The sequence below is a fragment of the Protomyctophum parallelum genome (assembly GCF_964188405.1).
Source record: "Protomyctophum parallelum genome assembly, chromosome: 5".
NCBI classification, from domain to species: domain Eukaryota; kingdom Metazoa; phylum Chordata; class Actinopteri; order Myctophiformes; family Myctophidae; genus Protomyctophum; species Protomyctophum parallelum.
Genome location: NC_139702.1, coordinates 39726729 through 39749346, shown reverse-complemented (window position 1 = coordinate 39749346; position 22618 = coordinate 39726729). Strand labels below are relative to the sequence as shown.

The following is a 22618-nucleotide window of genomic DNA, read 5'->3' as shown; positions in this document are numbered from 1 at the left end:
GAAGTGCTCATTCTATCTCAATGGGATAGTTCCAGTGTTTGGAACTATAGCCCATACTGGTACCCGCTTTGCGGTGAGATCAAAGTGTGTCGCCACTCTCTTAGTACTATTCCACTCGGCCTGCATTCACCGGCTCTGTTTTGCTTCACTCGCTGGCTGTTTCAGAACACGATGTTTTAATGCTTGATTGGATGGAATAAATATCATATTTTACCGCCGACTAATCGACTATGAATCGATTTTGATGGTATTCGAGTCGACTTTCAAAAATCACGTTTGGTTAATGCCCTAGTATCGGGTATTTTTCCGTGAACGCACAGCAAACGGCTCTCTGATTATCAGGTCGGGGATGCGGTACGGTAGTGGAGATGAAAATTCTGTGACTACATAGAATCCGCACGCGCGCGTGCACACAGACACACACACACCCCTACCTCCTGTTGTGCCTCCTCCTCCTGGTCGATGGTGAGGGGCTGGGTGACCAGCACCCCCAGCAGAGTGGCCCAGGTCTCCTCAAACTGAGTCCTACTGCTCCAACCTGGACAGAACAGAACACTTCAACTCCCCGTCCAATAGACTGCTTCCCGGGGACCCCCAGTGGTCCTCGAGGGAGTTCCAGGGGGTCCCCAGCTAAATGTTAGTTAGGAACCAAATGGATCCTTACACTCTCAGAGTTAAATTAACAGAAAAGGGACAAATAAGCGTGTGCACGGCAGCGTGCACATCGCATGAACGTTGGACTTAAAAAAATATATTTTTTTAATCAAATAATAAGAGGGCTAAAAAAAGTTACAGGTATGGTGTGTGCGATATTAATTGTGAGATTACCATAATGACGGTAATCAGGGACCACTTTTCAACCTATCTTCATATAATAGGTCCTCACTAATAATCATGATAAAATGGCACGTTTTTTTCTACTCGGTCTGTGTCACATAGGAGGGCTGTGGGCAGTTCAGAAACCCACCCAACAGTGACATCAATGGAGAATCCAAGCTAATAGAAACTGCAGGCTTTCTAGTCCTGAAAAGTTGCAATGCGAAAATGGAAGCCATCATTCTCACGATAATAAACCCTGTTAGGGTCCATTTGGTTTCATTTGTACACTCTCAGAGTTACAAAACCATAAGGGTCCATTTGGTTACAAACCATAATTTCCCTGGGGACCCCCTGGAACTGCCTCAAGGACCCTGGGGGTCCCCGGACCCCGAACCCCACTTTGGGAATCACTGCTCTATGTAATCTGATCTTTATAGTCTGATAAACTATTCTCACGTAAATAAATCTTGTTTAAAAAACAATCTGCCTAACGATGATGTCACTGGTGGTCGTGTTTCTGAACTGGGTTTTTTTTAACCACGGTAATGAACCCGACACCGCGGTATGCGTTACATACCGGCGGTATGGCGGTATTGCGGTTATTGCACCCAGCCCTACCAAGGCGCTTTACATAGTGCATTATACATTCACCCATTCACACACACATTCATACACCGATTGTGGCGGAAGCCATGCAAGGTACCAACCGACACATCGGGAGCAATTTGGGGTTCAGTGTCTTGCCCAAAGACACTTTGACATGTGGACAGGAGGAGCCGGGATTCGAACCGCCGACCCATGGATCAATGGACGACCTGCTCTACCTCCACAGTCCACAGTCGCCCCTCTACTAAGTACTGCATCTGTGTGTGTGTGTGTGTGTGTGTGTGTGTGTGTGTGTGCTTGTACCCAGTGTGTTGATGCGGTAGAGGAACTCTCTGAAAACGTCTTTCTCCTGGAGGAAGTCGACAGGAATCTCAGGCAGCGTTGTGCCAAAGTCTCCTCCTGGCCGAGGGGACCAGCCCAGCTTCCAGACCTGCGTACACACACGCACACAGTTTTAACTGGATATGAAAGGCTGTATGAATAAACACATTAGTCTCTCTGACACAGAGGTTCCCAACCACCGGTAGCGGTCCGCGGGACATGTACCAGTGGTGCGCGAGGTGGCTGAGAATCCGGTTTCTCAGGGACATGTACCAGTGGTGCGCGAGGTGGCTGAGAATCCGGTTTCTCAGGGACATGTACCAGTGGTGCGCGAGGTGGCTGAGAATCCGGTTTCTCAGGGACATGTACCAGTGGTGCGCGAGGTGGCTGAGAATCCGGTTTCTCTGGGACATGTACCAGTGGTGCGCGAGGTGGCTGAGAATCCGGTTTCTCTGGGACATGTACCAGTGGTGCGCGAGGTGGCTGAGAATCCGGTTTACATATTTACAGATGGGGGTCGGCAGCCAATTACATTTTTGGGGTCCTTGACATGAAATAGTTAGAACGACTGACATAGAAACATGGGGTTGTTCAGAAAACTGTCACGATTTAGAAGACGTTTGTAGAATCGTTCCCAGGTCAAAATGGGTTTAACATCAAAACCTTCCATAACAAGATGTACAGTATATGATACTGACCAGCGGAGGTACTCGTGTGTAGCTGTTGACCAGGGGCAGTCGGGACAGACTGATGACGACGTTGCGCAAGGTGGGCGTGAGGAAGGCGGGGATGGCAGCGTTCCTGTGGTGACCCAGCATCAGCACGCTCTGCATGGCCTCCACCAGCTCCGCCATGGTCTCACACGCACGCTTTGTGCACGCGTCTGCAACGTCTCACACACACACACACACACACACACACACACACACACACACACACACGCACACACACAGAGAGAGACAACTCAAAAACATTGCCAACGTGCACTGCACTCGTTGCACAATGCACTGCGTCAGCCTCAGTTTTATTCACCAAATACAGGAGTGGTTACGCTCTATTCCTGCATTACATCCGAGAAAAAACAAACAGAAAAACAACAGGAGTCAGGACACAACATTCTCTCAGTAGAAATGAATTAGTCTGTTGTAGGAAGAGGGAAAACAAAGAGAGAGAAAATACACCAGTCACATTCCCGCTCATTTCTAGTGAGAATTGATTGAACACTTTATTGGCAGAAATGTAACAGTACAGAGTACGGTCAAACATACAGAGAGCTATAGTCTAAACATCAGCGGTTCTCAAACATGCCATGCAATGTAGTTAACATTTTTTAGTTTTCAAAATATTTCACAATTGTTCCAAAATAGCCAAAGTAATAGAGTAGGGTTACAGCGGCTAGACACATTTTGCCGGGGGGACTTCCTGGAACCCTCTGTAAGATGCCTGGTCTACAACCATGATACATTAGTGTGGAGTTACGTTCTTCTGCGCTGTAGAATAAATAGCTTTTCTTTTTGAGTGATTTATAAGTGCTTACTGTCAGCGTGTGGCGAGTCCACCTGGTCCTCCTCGGACTCTCTCTCCAGCTCCGTCTTCTTCTTCTTGCACTCAGGATGCAGCAGCTGGTCCCCAGGACTAACGGCCACTGCAGGGCACACGGACACAGTCACCGACAGAGGGTCGAAGTTAACACTTATACGTCACTTACAGTACATGCGACGTGTCAAACTAGGGGGTTTTCATGATTCTGAACGCATTCCATGCTTTAGTTTTGCACGATAAACACTCCTTGGGCTAAATGTGGCCATATCCACTTGCCCAAATGTGCTGACCTCATCACATGCTACTTAAAGCATAATGACATTTAGAACACTTATGCCTTATATTGGCTGTTAATGGTACCCCAATTTTCAGCAGCTATCAAAAAACCAATGTGGGATATGTTAGTAGACAGCTTTACAAACACATGGATGAACACATTTCTTGGCAATAAATGTATTCCCAGATTTGACATTATTCTGATAATATTCTCTCTATCCCTCATTACCTGCGGTGATGATGAGGCGCAGGCAGTGGACCAGGGAGCAGGTGTGTGTGGTGTAGGCGGGCGTGGACAGTCTGTTCCACACACAGGGCTGCTGCAGGGACAGACACAGGCAGGACAGAGACCACTGGATGTCCACACTGAGGGGCAGGGAGTCCTGGAGGAGACGCCACGCCACCACCTGGTGAGTGGACATTAAGCACACAGGAGAAAAACAGAGGGACAGATGGTCAATGGGCTATATGCACACACGCCATGTTGGAAACATGGGCCCCTTCCCTACTTCCTTTACAGGTGTTACCGATGATACTAATGAAGGCTCTGTTCCATTCTGGTCAAACAGAGTCAGGGTGCATGTTGGCTCACTGGAAACACTGCTACACCAGTGGGTCTCAAAGTGTCCTTGAGTGGGTTCCAAATGGCCCCGTACTGTACATTTATACACTCTCAGGGTCCTTGGAAATAAAACTGTTTGAGAACCACTGTACACAAAATGGAACAGAGCCTTAATTAGTATCATCGGTAACACCTGTGAAGGAAGTAGGGAAGGGGCCAGGAAGTAAGAAGAGTCATTCTGTGTGCATAGAGTCAACCCAAAGGGCCCGCAGCTAGGCACTCCAACGTTGAAGCGCTGGGCCCTAGTGGTAAGAGGAAGGACTGCAGGCGGACCCGTGGATTCATGACGAGGAAACCCCGTGCAGCTGGGCTTTAACGTTGAGCGCTCGGTTGCACTTCCGCATTGGACCTCCAAAATTTGGAGGTCCAAAATTTGGAGGTCCAATGCAGAAATGCGCCCAAAAAGGCGGAAATAGACGGTCCCTCCGGGTGCTTCAAAACGCGACTGAGCAACTTCCACTGACATGAATAGCGGAGGGGGCGGAGCTTCGCGCCAGATCAGTCTCTATCCTTTTAATACTCTATGAGTCAACCTGGTTGTGGTACCGTACCTCCGTGGCAGTGCAGGTGAAGGCAGTGATGAGGTGTTCCTTATCAGGTGGGATGTGTAGAGAGGAGGGCAGTTGGCCAACATTCAGCAGATACTGAGACAGAGCTCTGCACAACGACAGTACCCTGTGGAAGTAACCGGCCTCCCCTGGAACGCACACACGCACGCACACACACACACACACACACACACACACACAGAGACAGAGACACAGACACACACACACACACACACACACACACACAACATGTTAACACTCAGATTGCCCAGGGTTATTTAATCCATTAAATCATAGCCCCCAGCGATCTATAGCAGCGGAGCACTTTTACCGACGGGCCAGATGTTATCCAGGATGTGGATGTAGCAGCTAGATGTAGCCAAAACACTCTAGAGCCGGGAGGTATGATTAATTATTTGATTGCCATCTACGTTTATAAACGTACACCCCCCTCCCTGGGACCTGTTCTTGCCAACTACGTTCATAAGCGTAATGTGTTTAATCCATACGGTATATGAACGTTTACCTTTTAGAAAGGTCGATGTGAAAATCGATATGACGCATAAAAAAAGTCTGCATTGATCCCACCATTTTAATTTAGCCCCATATATCCACCTCCCCTTACCGTAGACTAATTTAGCCCCATATATCCACCTCCCCTTACCGTAGACTTCAGCCAGTTTGTCCCAGTAGGGCTCATGGGGCTGGGCCGCGGGGGGCAGAAAGGACCGGTGTGGGACCGGGAGGGATTCAGTGACCGCCGCCATCTGATCCAAGGTCACCTGCAAGGCCGTCTCTAGCAGCAACGAGCCCTGGCCTCGCGCCAACCGCTGCACCCCCATGCCGAGACACGGACACAGCAGGCCCAGGTTGAACTCCTGCAGGGACCATGGGGTTTAAAGACACGTGCTTAGCTTTAAAAGACACGGACACAACAGGCCCAGGTTGAACTCCTGCAGGGACCATGGGGTTTAAAGACATGTACTTAGCTTTAAAAGATACGGACACAACAGGCCCAGGTTGAACTCCTGCAGGGACCATGGGGTTTAAAGACATGTACTTAGCTTTAAAAGACACGGACACAGCAGGCCCAGGTTGAACTCCTGCAGGGACCATGGGGTTTAAAGACATGTACTTAGCTTTAAAAGACACGGACACAACAGGCCCAGGTTGAACTCCTGCAGGGACCATGGGGTTTAAAGACATGTACTTAGCTTTAAAAGACACGGACACAACAGGCCCAGGTTGAACTCCTGCAGGGACCATGGGGTTTAAAGACATGTAAGGCATGCATTGCAAGGCAACCAGACGTGAGAGGGGATCATGTTCTGCGCAGACACAATACATGGTTGTTCAAACACATCTGTATTATATAAAGTTCAGTTCATGTTATTTCACGGTTCACTTCCAACACGATTGCAATAAACACAATTCCAGTTTGGTAGGTTCAAGGCCACAGCAGTTCCCAGTAAACCTGCACAGTACCAGTTTGTAACAAAAGAATATCCTCAGCTCTGCCTCGGTCTTGTCTGCAAGTTTTGTTACTCAGTTGTAAAAGTTCACTGGTTTACTCCTGACGACCGCAACGATCAGAGCAAATGTGTCCTCTTTTGTGTGAGTGACGTCATTTCATTCATAAGAGAGTGCATGTGTGTGTGTAGGCAACGTTATCACATGACTTAACGGAATACAGTGGGCGTGGGTGGCGAATGGCGATGCTCCGCTAATTGTGTGCGTATGTGTGTGTGTATGTGTGTGCTTGCATTACCTTGCAGCTCATGATGACGGAGAGGTCCGAGGCGTGTAGTTTGGTCAGGAGTTCTGTTGTCTCCAGCAGAGCGCTGTCTCCACTGAGACAGCTCTGGGACTTCACCAGAGCTACGTACCATTCCTGGAGAGAATAATATGAACATGAATGCATACAGACTCAAGAGTACGGCCCGTTGACTCCATTCTCAAAGCCCTAACCCCAAGTTCACAAAACAATGCTGGCTCCAAGTGACTGATCTCTCCCCTCACACTGACTGTGCATGTCTCTCTCTCCCCTCATACTGTGCATGTCTCTCTCCCCTCACACTGTGCATGTCTCTCTCCCCTCACACTGTGCATGTCTCTCTCCCCTCACACTGTGCATGTCTCTCTCTCCCCTCACACTGTGCATGTCTCTCTCTCCCCTCACACTGTGCATGTCTCTCTCTCCCCTCACACTGTGCATGTCTCTCTCTCCCCTCACACTGTGCATGTCTCTCTCCCCTCACACTGTGCATGTCTCTCTCCCCTCACACTGTGCATGTCTCTCTCTCCCCTCACACTGTGCATGTCTCTCTCTCCCCTCACACTGTGCATGTCTCTCTCCCCTCACACTGTGCATGTCTCTCTCCCCTCACACTGTGCATGTCTCTCTCCCCTCACACTGTGCATGTCTCTCTCTCCCCTCACACTGTGCATGTCTCTCTCTCCCCTCACACTGTGCATGTCTCTCTCTCCCCTCACACTGTGCATGTCTCTCTCTCCCCTCACACTGTGCATGTCTCTCTCTCCCCTCACACTGTGCATGTCTCTCTCTCCCCTCACACTGTGCATGCCCCTCACCTTATCAGCCACGACCAGTTCAGGTGCAGGCGGTGGGTTACCGTCCAGGGGGTGTGATGTCACAGGAGGGGCGGGGCTGCTGGTCTCCTTGGCAACAGTGGCTCTGAACCTGTCCAGCAGGGAGTAGAACCTCTGATGCCTGGAGTAGAGAGAAATAATGACAGGACATGACATCAGCCTTTGACTTCTGGATAACAGGCAGGCACCGTTGAAAAGGGCAATATACTGTAGGTTGTGTGCGTACAGTAGTTCAGCCTCGTGTGAATAAAATACACAAACAAACGACACGCACGCAGGAACCGCGATAATGCTCAGACGAGTTGCCGTTTTCCAGGTGAGTCGTCCGTGTAGGTTGGTCTGTTATAAAACCAGCCAACAAACTCATGTATAAGATACTATATAAACAAACCGCCTCATACATTGTCATTTCGCCAATGGGCTTTGACCTTTCTAGATATCATTTATCTAGAGATGTCTACAGCAAGATTGCATGGTGCAAAAGAGGAAAACATTGAGATTTGGTCTGGTATTGCAGATTTGGTTAAGGGCATGGTTTAATCATTATTATTATCATTATTTATTTATTTTTTGTTTCCATTGCACAGTAGTAGGAGTAATGACATTTTGTGGCATCTTTGGTCTCGGGGGGAGGGGTGGGTGGGATTGTTTGTTTTTGTGTTCCTTGCTTTTGCTGTTATGTGTTTTGTTTTCTTTAAGTCATTCATGTTGTTAACGTGTCTTATTGTGATTTTTGTCTTAAAATAAAAAACATTTGATAACAAAAAAAAAAAGATACTATATAAACTACACATATATCATGTTAAATAAAGCCACAATTAATAGTAAATGTCCCAGCGTGACAGGCAGTAAGTATCTTGATGTTAAATGTTACCTCTGAGCCAGACCACTGGTTTGGAGGTACTCCTGGATCCTGTCCAACTCCTCCACGGGTAACTGGGCTATGCTGTTCTGGAGGGGACACACACACACACACACACACCCTTAAAACGACCGGCCGACTGTGTTTACCGGCCGGCCCGTCGGCCGGAAACAAATGGATTCTGCCCTTGCTGGAGGTTTATCCATATCTCATTTATTGCAATACCGTTTGGGCAAGTGCATATCCATCCAATTTACACAAATTATTAATTATTCAAAAGAAATTTGTAAGAATAGCTACCTCTTCTCACTATTTGGCTCCATCTGCTCCTTTGTTTAAGGATCTAAATGTACTGTCTATCTATGACATTAACATACTACAATCCTGTTCTTTCATATATAAATGCACTTACCTTCCAAATATGCTTCCTACAACTTTCAAAGAATATTTTAAGACCAACTCTCAAGTTCATGATTATAATACTAGACAATCCGACAATATTCATCCTCCCTTCAGCCGTACCACTCTTAGCCAGTTCTCCATAAAAGTCAGAGGTTCTTTACTCTGGAATTCACACATACTTATTGCCAACTCCGCATCTTCACTCTGTAACTTTAAACATAGATTGAGGGCCAGCCTCTTGAAGTTACCCTCTCCAATTGATTCTAACGTAATGTAGCCTTATTGTGCATACTCAGACATACTCGGACTCAGTCACGCACACACGCGCACACACACACACACACACACACACACACACTTCACAAGTGTAAATTATGTATTTCTTGTTGTTTTTGTTTTTGTTATTTTCCATACCTATGTTTGATTACTTTGTCTTACTATTTGTATATTACTATTTGTTAAATTGTATATTAACTTTGGTGAGAACCTCATATAAGCCCTCCCTGGGTTTCTTTTCTCACCTGCACACACTTCACACTTCTATTGATGTTACCTTTTGTACTGTTTTTATTGTGCAAATAAACTAAACTATACTCTTACAGCTGTATTGTACTGTACAAAAGAGAGGCACCTGTAGCGTCTCGGCCAGCAGCATCTCCACACGCCGACAGGCCAGCGTGTCCACCATGCGCGCCAGCACCCTGAAGGGAGTGCCCAGCAGCTTGTCCACGTACAGCATCAACAGGGAGCCCGACTGGCTCAGATGGATGCCTTCCAGACACTGCAGGGTCTTCTTTAGCATGGTGGGCTGTGGGAGGGATGGAGGGAGAGAAGGACCATGTGCTTCCATTTGTACACTCTCAGAGTTAAATTAACACACATTTTACTATATAAATTGGGGTATCAGAGATAGAAATGCCATTAAATGGGCAAATGGACCCTTATGGGTCTGTAACTCTGAGAGGTTACTTACAGTAGTCCCGGTGGTGTCACAGATGAAGAGGTTACTGTACTTACAGTGGTCCCGGTGGTGTCACAGATGAAGAGGTTACTGTACTTACAGTGGTCCCGGTGGTGTCACAGATGAAGAGGTTACTGTACTTACAGTAGACCCGGTGGTGTCGCAGATGAAGAGGTTACTGTACTTACAGTGGTCCCGGTGGTGTCACAGATGAAGAGGTTACTGTACTTACAGTGGTCCCGGTGGTGTCGCAGATGAAGAGGTTACTGTACTTACAGTAGACCCGGTGGTGTCACAGATGAAGAGGTTACTGTACTTACAGTGGTCCCGGTGGTGTCACAGATGAAGAGGTTACTGTACTTACAGTGGTCCCGGTGGTGTCACAGATGAAGAGGTTACTGTACTTACAGTGGTCCCGGTGGTGTCACAGATGAAGAGGTTACTGTACTTACAGTGGTCCCGGTGGTGTCACAGATGAAGAGGTTACTGTACTTACAGTGGTCACGGTGGTGTCACAGATGAAGAGGTTACTGTACTTACAGTAGACCCGGTGGTGTCACAGATGAAGAGGTTACTGTACTTACAGTGGTCCCGGTGGTGTCACAGATGAAGAGGTTACTGTACTTACAGTAGACCCGGTGGTGTCACAGATGAAGAGGTTACTGTACTTACAGTGGTCCCGGTGGTGTCACAGATGAAGAGGTTACTGTACTTACAGTGGTCCCGGTGGTGTCGCAGATGAAGGGGTTACTGTACTTACAGTGGTCCCGGTGGTGTCACAGATGAAGAGGTTACTGTACTTACAGTGGTCACGGTGGTGTCGCAGCGGGACTGGATGGCCTGGATGAAGAGGCCGCTGGCGGCAGAGTTGCGGTGCACGGCGCTGATGAAGTCCTGCACCGGGGGCTCGTGGGACAGGCGGATGAGGTCGCGGATGTGGTTGACCATCAGCCAGGTCAGGTGCTCCGAGTCGTGGAGGTTCTGGCACTGCAGGGACGGACGGACGGACGGACGACATTCATCAGGGGAGGAAAATAAAATCGATTCATAGACCAATCGCGATGCGGACATGAATCGATTCGCAAATGTAAAAAAAAAAATCAATGAAAGAAATGTAATTAATACTACTACTGTTAATACTAATTAATACTACTTTCCTCGTTTCCACAGTCGATAGAGGGTATGTGCGTGCATGAAGTGAATGGGAAATCGAGTGGCAAAGTAAGTGGAAAAGTGAGTTTAACATCGCTTAACATCGTCTAATGCAATCAGATAGGTTTGGATGTATGGGCTGTCAAGGCCAGCAAGTAGTGTTTTGCCACTCAGTAGGCGTTCCCGCATAACTTCCGTGCACTCAATCGTCAACTACCTTGAGATTTCCGACCCTAGCCAAAAATAAATCAACCCAAAGATGCAAACTGATTCCAGACACATTTCTTTTTCATTTCCACCTCTCCAGTTTGACCATTTCCACTCCCACAGACGGACCCATGCTCGATCGCATCAAAGACACTTCAAAAGTGGCCGTTAGTAAACACATTTCCAGGCTCTCACCACGTAGTCGCAGAAGAGAATCAGAGCTCCCCTGCGTACGATCTCTCTGTTGACCATGGCCAGCCGAGACTCTGGCCTCTCCTCCTCGCCTTCCCCTGAGGAGTGGGGGCTCAGCAGCTTGGTGCTGGACAGACTGGGTCTCCTGAAGGAGAGGAAGGTGGACAGAAGAGTGATTAGAGGCAGCTAGACTTCTCAAAATCTACCCGACCCAAAGCTTTCGGGCCCAAAATGTATGCAAAATTTTGTCGGGCCAGGCTGAGCCTCGGGTTCAAAAGACAAAAAAATAACTATATATATATCTACTACCCCCCAAAAAAAGGACATTTTTGGAAGTGGATGTGTTGGATGCAGCACAAAGCGAACCTTACTCAGGTATCTAGTTTGTCGCTGTCCGACCTTCCTAGCCCGTATTATTAAAGAAACGAAAAATATTAAAGAAAATTGGCGATTGAAGAGTGGTAGTTTTCAAGATGTTTTGGCTATTATCCCTGGAACGGAAGGTCCACTCTGCTCAGTTCAATGCTTGTTGGATGCGGGGTTTTTTTTTTCTGGGTTTTCGGGACAAAAAGTATGGTAATGGTAAACAGTAGGCCTAGTATGGAGTTTGTGTCTTTATTAACCAAACAAAAGAAAAACATTTGAGAGAGAAAAAATCTAAACAGAGCAAAGAATAGTTTTGAATGAAAACGAATTAAAACAGAAAGAAAAAATATATAATTTGTAAGCAAAGGAAATTATATAAACAGAACAAAAAAATATTTTTAATTGAAACAAATTAAAAACGCAATCAAAAAATATATTTGCAAGCAAAAAAAATAAGATTTGAAAGAAAAGAAAAAATTATTGAGAACAAAACTTAAAAAAATTCAAGAGTAAAAAAATAAGGAAAAACTGTTTAAACTACATAAAACAAAATACTTAGTAAAATGTTTGGGTAATAATAATATGTGTTGTGCTAAATAAAATGTTTTTAATGTTTTTTTTTCCTCGTTTGCGAATGAAAGTTTTTTTTTTTCTGATTGCAAAACGCCTTCTCTCTCAAAACCTACAGTATGTCTTTGGTCTCGATTTTTTTTTCTCTCTCTTTCAGATTATTTGTGTGAGGGGTGAAAGTTCAGAAGGCGGGTCCTACGCTGAAAAGATGTAAGACACCTCTCCATTGGCCACTGTCTTAAACCCTCCCCATTGGCCACCTTCTTATGGAGGAGAGTAGGCGAGGGGGGGTCAGGCAGGAGGAGAGTAGGCGAGGGGGGGTCAGGCAGGAGGAGAGTAGGCGAGGGGGGGTCAGGCAGGAGGAGAGTAGGTGAGGGGGGGGGGGTCAGGCAGGAGGAGAGTAGGTGAGGGGGGTCAGGCAGGAGGAGAGTAGGTGAGGGGGGGTCAGGCACCTACTCTCCTCCTGCCTGTTAATACTAAGTATTTTTTTTTATGTAGTTTAAACCGTTTGAGTGAGTGAGTGAGTGAGTGAGTGAGTGAGTGAGTGAGTGAATGAGTGAGTGAGTGTGCTTCTCCCAACCCCCCATGCTTACTTGGGTGTGTGGTGCACCTCGGCCCACCAGGAGTAGTTGGTGTAGTTGATGATGAGGAGGACTTGGCACCAGAGCAGGACCAGAGAAGGGTGCGTGGTGGTCAGACACTGCACCAAGGCGTTCAGGCCCTCCAGAGGGTAGAAGGAGCCAGGAGGAGCCTCCGGGCAGGCCGGCTGGCCCCCGGCGGCAGGCTGCTGCTGCTGACCCTCGGCCTTGAGGAGCCGACTGGCCGCGGCGGTGATCCTACGGAACATTCCTGAAGGAACAGAGGGATTAGGGACACTTCATACCAGTGTTGATTTCGCCGACTACCTTTTTTTTCCACAGATGAAAACGAAATGAAAATGAAAACTAAGCTATGATGACTAAAAACTAAGACTAAATATATTGACAATTTCGTTGTACAAAAAAATACAAACTAGACAAAAATGTTAGTAAGGGACTAGTGGAGATGAGATCCAGTAGAACTAAAAGACAAGTAATTACATGCTCTGTTTCATGCTGAAAATAGCGGATCTACAAGCTCACGTGTCATGCGTGCGGTGCGTTGTGAGCTTGTAGATCGGCTATTTTCAGCACGTGTAAAATCAGCCATTACAACGGCATTAAGGCCCGCCAAAATACATTTTAGTGGACTAAACCAAGACACATGATTGATAACTCACCACTCTTGAAGATGTGTATGAGGCACATGAGCAGCGTGCCCAGCTGCTGGCAGTAGAAGGTATGCTGCTGCTCCGTCATGTCCACTTTGACCTGCCGAGAGGAGACATCGTCCAACAACACTCCTACCAGCTGCAGGAGAAACCTGGAGACAGAGAGGTTAACGAGACAGGGGAAGTTATGGAGGGGAACATTATGTGATAATGGCAGCGTACAATATGATTCACGCTGCAGAGAAAGAGGTAGGAACTAAAGGCAGAGAGTAGAAAAGAGAAATTGAGTGAAGGACCAAGAAGACAAAAATTGTCTTTCATTTGACCCTTTGTCCAGACCCGCCCGTGGTTGTGTAGCCTGGGTTACAGCCCGATTAGTGCATGAGTGATTTGGAATCCCACCAGCGCTCCAGGACCCGCCTTACCGTGTGTCTGATTGGCCTCTGGGCACGCATAGTTTTACTGAGGGTTAAGGGTTAAGGTTAGGTTTAGGAATAGTTTTACTGAGGTAAGGTTTAGGGTTAGGGTTATTAGGCATAGTTGCAAAAACGAGAACTGTCAATCACAGCGACTACTGGCCAATCACAGCAGGGTTTCCTGGAGCTGTGGTGGGATTCCAAATCACGCGTATGGGATGGAGAGAAAGGATTTTTGTCCAAACACGAAACGGCAACCAACGGGTGCGAAGAGGGGCACAACCACGGGGCATGGACTTGACAAAGGGTGAATTCTGAAAAACGACAGTGCTCATATCAGCACTCACCTGGCGAACGTCTCCTCGGGCGGGGCACGCGGTGGTGTCTCACCGTTGGTCTCCTGGTTGCCGAGTTCGGGGAGGGGTGGAGGTTCCAGGGGAGAGGGACTGTGCTGCCGCAGGCCGCGGATGGCGTGGCAGGAGAGGAGTTGCGGGGACAGGGACAGCTCGTGGACGCGGGACAGCACAATGTCCTCCGTGGACTGGGAGATGAGCACGCGGAGCACCGCCAGGATGCCCGACACCCACAGCTGCACCGTGGCCACCGATAACTGCATGGGGAAGGAGAGGATGGGGTTTCTGTTTGTCTCGTTGGGGAAGGAGAGGATGGGGTTTCTGTTTGTCTCGTTGGGGAAGGAGAGGATGGGTTTCTGCTTGTCTCGTTGGGGAAGGAGAGGATGGGGTTTCTGTTTGTCTCGTTGGGGAAGGAGAGGATGGGGTTTCTGTTTGTCTCGTTGGGGAAGGAGAGGATGGGTTTCTGTTTGTCTTGTTGGGGAAGGAGAGGATGGGGTTTCTGTTTGTCTCGTTGGGGAAGGAGAGGATGGGGTTTCTGTTTGTCTCGTTGGGGAAGGAGAGGATGGGGTTTCTGTTTGTCTCGTTGGGGAAGGAGAGGATGGGGTTTCTGTTTGTCTCGTTGGGGAAGGAGAGGATGGGGTTTCTGTTTGTCTCGTTGGGGAAGGAGAGGATGGGGTTTCTGTTTGTCTCGTTGGGGAAGGAGAGGATGGGGTTTCTGTTTGTCTCGTTGGGGAAGGAGAGGATGGGTTTCTGTTTGTCTCGTTGGGGAAGGAGAGGATGGGGTTTCTGTTTGTCTCCTTGGGGAAGGAGAGGATGGGTTTCTGTTTGTCTCCTTGGGGAAGGAGAGGATGGGGTTTCTGTTTGTCTCCTTGGGGAAGGAGAGGATGGGGTTTCTGTTTGTCTCCTTGGGGAAGGAGAGGATGGGGTTTCTGTTTGTCTCCTTGGGGAAGGAGAGGATGGGTTTCTGTTTGTCTCGTTGGGGAAGGAGAGGATGGGTTTCTGTTTGTCTCGTTGGGGAAGGAGAGGATGGGGTTTCTGTTTGTCTCATTGGGGAAGGAGAGGATGGGTTTCTGTTTGTCTCATTGGGGAAGGAGAGGATGGGTTTCTGTTTGTCTCCTTGGGGAAGGAGAGGATGGGGTTTCTGTTTGTCTCGTTGGGGAAGGAGAGGATGGGGTTTCTGTTTGTCTCCTTGGGGAAGGAGAGGATGGGGTTTCTGTTTGTCTCCTTGGGGAAGGAGAGGATGGGTTTCTGTTTGTCTCGTTGGGGAAGGAGAGGATGGGTTTCTGTTTGTCTCGTTGGGGAAGGAGAGGATGGGGTTTCTGTTTGTCTCATTGGGGAAGGAGAGGATGGGTTTCTGTTTGTCTCATTGGGGAAGGAGAGGATGGGTTTCTGTTTGTCTCCTTGGGGAAGGAGAGGATGGGGTTTCTGTTTGTCTCCTTGGGGAAGGAGAGGATGGGGTTTCTGTTTGTCTCGTTGGGGAAGGAGAGGATGGGTTTCTGTTTGTCTCCTTGGGGAAGGAGAGGATGGGGTTTCTGTTTGTCTCCTTGGGGAAGGAGAGGATGGGGTTTCTGTTTGTCTCCTTGGGGAAGGAGAGGATGGGTTTCTGTTTGTCTCGTTGGGGAAGGAGAGGATGGGTTTCTGTTTGTCTCGTTGGGGAAGGAGAGGATGGGTTTCTGTTTGTCTCGTTGGGGAAGGAGAGGATGGGTTTCTGTTTGTCTCGTTGGGGAAGGAGAGGATGGGGTTTCTGTATGTCTCGTTGGGGAAGGAGAGGATGGGGTTTCTGTTTGTCTCGTTGGGGAAGGAGAAGATGGGGTTTCTGTTTGTCTCGTTGGGGAAGGAGAGGATGGGGTTTCTGTTTGTCTCGTTGGGGAAGGAGAGGATGGGGTTTCTGTTTGTCTCGTTGGGGAAGGAGAGGATGGGGTTTCTGTTTGTCTCGTTGGGGAAGGAGAGGATGGGGTTTCTGTTTGTCTCGTTGGGGAAGGAGAGGATGGGGTTTCTGTTTGTCTCGTTGGGGCAGGAGAGGATGGGGTTTCTGTTTGTCTCCTTCCAACACTTTTCAAAAGTTTTCGTGTACTCATGTTTACATTGTAACTTTATTTCAGACACAGGGGGTCCATATACAAAAGAACGAAGCAAGATAGCCAATAAACACACAGAGGTAGCCTATGTAGACTATTTCTTTGACTCCATAAGATTAAAAACGATTAAAATCATTAAAAAAAACATTGCCTCCATGTTTCCAGAAGCAAGAAAAGATTGTATCACTCTGTGTGATCCCTGTTAAGGCCATAATTAATACATTATTTGACTGCTTCTACACATGAATCTAAACATGACATTCCTCAGTACAGCTTGAAAGGTACATTACTACCGGTAGTCACAAACATTTCACTTGAGCTGCCGGTCCATATTGGGAGTTTCAGGAAATTTTGAAAATATATGCCGCCTGAAGTTCTCCCTTTTTTGCATTGCTATAACGGCACCACAAGTGCGTGCCACGGACCGTGCGTGCATGCGTGAGTGCGTGCGTGCGTGCGTGCGTGCGTCTCACCATGGTGGCCGGGGTGGTGAACATACTCTTCAGCAGCATGTCGACGGGCCTCAGAGAGGAGGGGGCCACGGTCTCAAACAGAGTGTTTAAAACCCCCAACGCCTCAGGAGAATCCAGGTGCATCTGTGGAGAGTAATTAATGTTAATGTTAATGTTCCTCCATTTTACTATATTATATTTTTAAGTATTGTTAAACATCTCCATTACTTAATTTACAAGAAGTCTACACAATTAGAGAATGTAGAAGAATTGTTATTTTGGTCAACGTTTGCTTGTTATCTCTCCTAATGGTAGGCATGGAATTGTGGACAAGATCTAATCGAACAATAACAATGTTCTTTAGTTTTGGCTCTACAAGGTTAAATCTCATCAAATAGTGGTCCGTGGCTCAAATGCCAAAAAAATAATGGGCCTTGATATGAAAAAGGTTGAAAACCACTAGGTTATTGCATGAATCGCAGAGTCTTGCCTGGTTAAAATGTTAAAAAAAAATCACCTGCTGCTTGGCGATCATGGGCATTATGACATCAGCTATCTGTCTGGACAGTCTCTTCCACTTGTCCTCGTTCTCCTTGTGACACTGCTGCAGGACTAGGATGAACATCTCCAACACCTGAACACACACACACACACACACACACACACACACACACACACACACACACACACACACTTTGAGATGGAGGTCGGCGGCCAAATACAGATAATTCTAGGTGGTTCTTGACATGAAAACGTCTGAGAACCACTGACATAAAAACATGGGGTTTTCAGAAAACTGTCATGATGTAGAAGACATGGTCTCAGGTCTTCATGGGATACAGCACCAGTAGGTCAGGTGAAAACAAACTCCCTGTTCACTTCGGTATGGAGTTGATGTTGACGGGGTAGAAAGTGTTTGTATGTGTATGTTGTGTGTGTGCTGTGTGTGCGTGCGTGCGTACCTGGTGGTACTGGATCAGTCTCAGCAGCATGGAGACCACCACCTCTTTCTGCGTCTCCAGCTCCTTGCCTGCGTCTGCCTTGTTGCAGCCTCTCAACACAAACAGGTCGTGGACGATGGGCTGCAGGGCTGGGATGGCTGCGGAGGGAGACGCACAACCATCAGGGCTGGAAGTAGCCGTTAGCTTCTTCTTAGCACCTAATCCATCGCTCTCTGCTCCATTACGCAGCTATGTGTGTCCCTATGTATACGTGTCCCTGTACGTGTCTGTCTGAGCACGGAAAGCTGCAACACGGTAACTGTCATCTCCCGACCGTTTCGGTGTTGCTCTCACCCAGTGATGATTTTGTCTAAAAACGAAATCTAAAACTATGATGAAAAATGTTCGACTACCTTTTTTCTTTTTCTAAAATTTTTATCCCACGATTTTGTAACCCATTCTTCACCCTGTGTTAATTATCTAAAGTGATCCTGGGCTCTAAAGACCCTCCGCCAACCTAGTCCCCATATATGGGGGACATGGGGAGAGCAACGGACTTGAACTCAAACTCATGCTTCCTTCATGCCTGAGTGTCAAAGTTGCTCCTTTACACCTGACAGGGGGGAGTTTCCCTGGTTGGACCAAGGACTGTCTAAAGAGGACAAGAAGCGAAGACCGTAAGGGCGCCGCCATGTTGCTCACATGGTGCTCCATGGAAGGAAAGAAACATGCGCAGTTGAGACCAAGGAAGCTGAACGAGGAAGTGATGGCTGCATAAAGCCCATTGCGCATGTTTCTTTCCTTCCATGGAGCACCATGTGAGCAACATGGCGGCGCCCTTACGGTCTCCGCGTCCCGTCCTCTTTAGACAGTCCTTGGGTTGGACGTGGCCAGCTGGCCGGCTGGCCAGGGGGAGGCAGTTTAGAGACCAGGATTACTGCATGTTTTTTGTGAGGGTACCTACCCTAGGGGACACGGGGAGAACATGCAAACTCCACACAGAAAGGCCCTTTCACCAACCCCACCTCGGGTATGGGCACTGATGACGCGGAGGAGGAAACACGCCGCCAGCACCCACAGCGAGCGTACCGAGCGGGAATCGAACCCAGGACCTTCTAGCTGTGAGGCGACAGCACTACCAACTGTGCCACCGTGGCCCCGACTAAAACATTCCAGGTGACTCAAACATGACTAAACCTAAATTAAGTTTCATTCCAAAGAATGTAGCGGTCAAATTCAACACCGCGGTTGCTCTCACCGTGCGTGACGGCCTTCCTGCCGCTGGCCATGATGCCGTCGCACAGCTGGATGATCTTGGGGATGCTGATGATCTGCTTGGAGTGGTAGCGCTCGTAGGACAGCAGCACCAGGAAGAAGAAGATGCTGGGAACGATGGCCTCCGAGTCCCTGCAGCACCATTCATTACACACACGTTAACACTTTGAATCATTCATTAGTAGTAGGCCTGTCACAGTTATTACATGATCGCCTAAATCGCAAGTGACATTCATGTTAAAAATGTCAATACATTTGTATTGTCCCTAAGTGTTATTTAACACTTTGTGCGCTACCACTTTAACCCACAATAAATCGCCACTTCCGCCTTCCCTGGATATGATATCCCCCGTCTATATTGGAGCCACATTCTCACTAGGGATGCATCGGCACGGATTGCTTTCACTTTCCTAGCGCGATGAAAGTTTAGACTTTTATAAGGTCTCAAAGATCATAGTTTGTCTCATTTTGAAGAGAATAAGGACTATTAAGTGTGCGCCTTGCCGCGTGCGCGTCGGATCCGTGTGGAGGCTGTCTAACATACAGGCAAATATATTATACTTTTTCTCCAACATACATCAACCACTTCGGCCCTATATCTACAAGCTCACAATGTGTGGCATCGCATCCACTGTGTTCTAAAGAACTAGACATTTTATACATATGAAAACGTGTGATAAACACTTTGTACTTAAGTCACTCAAGTCAATATATAATTCACAACTTTTACTTGTAACCGAGTGTTTCTACATTGCAGTATTGATACTTATACTTAAGTAAAAGAGTACTTTTTTCCACCACTGCAAATAACTGACCTGAACTGACCGACTTCAATGTATTCAAACTGCTTGAGCACAAAACCTATGAAGACCTGAAAGAACAAGACACACATCATGTTACAGTATGAAACAAGACATGTTGTTGTAGTAAAACCTAAACCCTAAACAAACATTATAAATGCCACTGAACAGAGAATTTACGTCATATGTGTCTGAGCCAATCGGCATATACAGTATATGTATGTCGGTGGGAACCCTTGGCCAATAAGGGACCACCATTCTTGATGATGATGTACGATGATAGAGCGCCCCTCACTTTACACGGGTGTGATTTTTTTAAATAATAATACAAATAGTTATGTTCCGTCTCATTGTGTATTTATCTAATCTGAAGATGGTGCTTTTCACTTTTACTACGTGTAGAGTTCTGAAATTCTACACAAACCGGCCCAAACCGACCAGATGTTTTAGGTCAGGGCCTCAAATCTATGCTAATTAGTCGGGCCTCGGGCCTGATCAGTTAGGGCCGGGCCTTACTTTTCAGGCCCGTTGAGAACTCTAGTGTGTGTGTGTGTGTGTGTGGGTGTTTGACCTGGTCCGAGTCCAGTAAGCAGTAGTTGACGCGGAGCTGGACCAGCTGGGCCAGCAGATCCAGGACCTGCCTCTGGAGGGCGACAGAGGTGCTGGTGGTGTACTGCTTCAGAGCCTTGATGACCAGCGGCTCAAACAGACGGATGTGGTTGTGGATGGCATTCTGAGGGCGGGAAAAACACACACACACAACAACGTCATCAACCTGAACCCACTGGGAAAGAATACGGACGTTCTAATTCATTCTTCATTCATTCCTTCTAATTCTACAGAATGTTACAGTTTGCAGTCTTTAACCCATTTTAGATCTGAGACCAGATTCTACTAAATGTCTTCCAAATCATGGCTTTCACCTTGTCTCCTCTGTGACGCGTCACATTGGTGATGCTGGACCTCAGTTGGTTGGAGACTTTCTGCATCACATCGAACCATCTGGAAGAAGAAAAAGAGCAGTCAGTGATGTGTGTGTGTGTGTGTGTGTGTGTGTGCACTCTTCAAGTCACAACCACTACCACCCCAGTGTTGATTTTGACAGCAAATTTCGATTTAGTTCAGTCATCTAGTCATCTAGTTTTAACCCCATTGTTGGCGGTGCCTTGATGGCGTCTTAATGCCCGATTTTACACTTGGTTGTATGCTGAAAATAGCAGATCAGTGAGCTTGTAGATCTGCTATTTTAAGAGCGCAACCAAACATAAAATGACTTGTCTTTTAGTTCTACGGGATCTCTTCTCCACTACTCCCTCAACACTTTAGTCTAGTTTTTTATTGTCAGTTGTCAGTCAGAGTTAGTGTCGAAAGTGTCCTTGAGCAAGACACTGAACCCCTAATTGCCGCCATCGGTGTACGAATGTGTGTGTGAATGGGTGAATGTAATGCACAATCTATGTAAAGCGCCTTGGATAAAGCTATATAAATGCACCATTGATTTACCACCACCCCCTCCACCCCCACCACCCCCCCACCCACCCATTGGTGTCCTGCTCCTGCTCGGCCTGCACCATGTTGCGGAGGCTGGCGTCCGCCAGGGCCTGGGTGAAGTGCGTGTAGGGAGCCATGAAGCAGTAGTGATAGAGGCCCGGCCGCAGGCTGGACGAGCCCAGGCGGAGGGCCTTGCCCTGGGAGCGGCTCAGAGGCCCGCTAAGGGAGCCCTCGTACTGGGACGCCAGGTTGGTGCCAAACAGCGTCTTCAGCAGCTATACGGGGAAGAGAGAGAGACGAGCCGAGACAAATATGATACGGCAGAAATGAAGTTAGAGAGAGAGAGAGAGAACACGGGCATGCGTTAGAACGCAGTCAGTGCACAGTTCTATGTATGCGCTGAAAATGCAAAAAAATCCCACAACTGAAAATGTTTGACCAATGTGACGGGAGCACATTGGTCCACATTAGTGCTGCTGCTGCATTCACCCATCCAAGTTGTACAATTATGATGTTTTAGTTCATATTCTTCCATAGAACACATTCTGGCTTTTAAGACTGAGAACTTGAATCCATGGTCTCCCTATCATGATGAATTCTACCGGCATGATTCGCTGGCCTAATCTTGGATTTACTCAATGAAAGACAATCAAATAAACGTTCGAATTAATGCCTCTAATTAATGCCTTTTCTCTATACATCGCTTTATCCCTCTTTATACAGTATCATAACCAGCAATAAGGATGAGTGTTAACATCATGTACGGCACCATCGCACAGGGAACCCAAAGCCTCTACAGGCCCTGTCGGCAGGAACCACAATCACTCTGCGTGGAGTCACATTGGTCCCGGCACACTGCTCAGTGCTGGAACCACAGCGAGACTGCCACGCACGACCACATTAACACACATGCACGTGCGCGCAGCCGCGCACACACACACACACACACACAACTGACCTGCTGTACGCAGACCGTGGACATGGTCGGTTCCCTGGAGAAGCAGGCCTTGAGGTAGCCCAGGATCTCCTCCACACACTGACAACACATAGATTAGACATACAGTACCAGTCAAAGGGCTACGTATATGCATACACGCCATTTTGGAACGAACTTGGGCCCCGTCCCTACTTCCTTCACAGGTGTTACGGGTCCATTTGGTTGTATTTGTACACTCTCAGAGTTATGGGGCTCATTGAAATAAAAAAAAGTTTGAGGACCACTGCACACTAAAATTAAACAACACCTGTGAAGGAAGGGAAGCGGCCCGGAAGTACAGTAGGAAGAGTTATTCTGTGTGCATAGAGTCACTTTAATCAAGCATTTTGGTCTAAATGGGCTGTTTTTGTTACCTTGTACAGTAGGTAGTTGTACTGTTAAGTAACTTGAAAAATGACCATAAAAATCAACATGAAAAAGAATCGTGATAATAATATTGTGGATTGTGATACTGCTATCAATATTTTTCCATATCGCCCACCCCTGACCCATCTATCAATCCATTCAACC

General features: G+C 47.5%; 1 protein-coding gene across 6 annotated transcripts in view; it reads right to left on the bottom strand.

Annotated features, from left to right (window-relative positions):
- Positions 1 to 22618, bottom strand: part of htt (huntingtin) — a 74510-nt gene that overhangs the window by 20624 nt on the left and 31268 nt on the right. For all 6 annotated transcript variants that reach the window (XR_014569276.1, XM_083765504.1, XM_083765507.1 and 3 more), the window contains 25 exons: positions 22070 to 22147; positions 21160 to 21386; positions 20544 to 20622; positions 20192 to 20353; positions 19636 to 19691; positions 18804 to 18952; positions 17567 to 17703; positions 17122 to 17238; positions 16626 to 16748; positions 14069 to 14331; positions 13315 to 13457; positions 12650 to 12905; positions 11124 to 11265; positions 10374 to 10556; positions 9240 to 9416; positions 8219 to 8295; positions 7327 to 7465; positions 6503 to 6625; positions 5399 to 5612; positions 4738 to 4883; positions 3794 to 3971; positions 3284 to 3391; positions 2445 to 2629; positions 1729 to 1855; positions 435 to 538 (listed from right to left, as the gene is read on the bottom strand). Coding sequence is in view for 5 of the 6 variants with exons in the window: in XM_083765504.1 (XP_083621630.1) it covers positions 435 to 538; positions 1729 to 1855; positions 2445 to 2629; positions 3284 to 3391; positions 3794 to 3971; positions 4738 to 4883; positions 5399 to 5612; positions 6503 to 6625; positions 7327 to 7465; positions 8219 to 8295; positions 9240 to 9416; positions 10374 to 10556; positions 11124 to 11265; positions 12650 to 12905; positions 13315 to 13457; positions 14069 to 14331; positions 16626 to 16748; positions 17122 to 17238; positions 17567 to 17703; positions 18804 to 18952; positions 19636 to 19691; positions 20192 to 20353; positions 20544 to 20622; positions 21160 to 21386; positions 22070 to 22147 (3693 nt within the window). In the remaining variant the exon portion in view is untranslated. The remainder of the gene's footprint in view (positions 1 to 434; positions 539 to 1728; positions 1856 to 2444; positions 2630 to 3283; positions 3392 to 3793; positions 3972 to 4737; positions 4884 to 5398; positions 5613 to 6502; positions 6626 to 7326; positions 7466 to 8218; positions 8296 to 9239; positions 9417 to 10373; positions 10557 to 11123; positions 11266 to 12649; positions 12906 to 13314; positions 13458 to 14068; positions 14332 to 16625; positions 16749 to 17121; positions 17239 to 17566; positions 17704 to 18803; positions 18953 to 19635; positions 19692 to 20191; positions 20354 to 20543; positions 20623 to 21159; positions 21387 to 22069; positions 22148 to 22618) is intronic.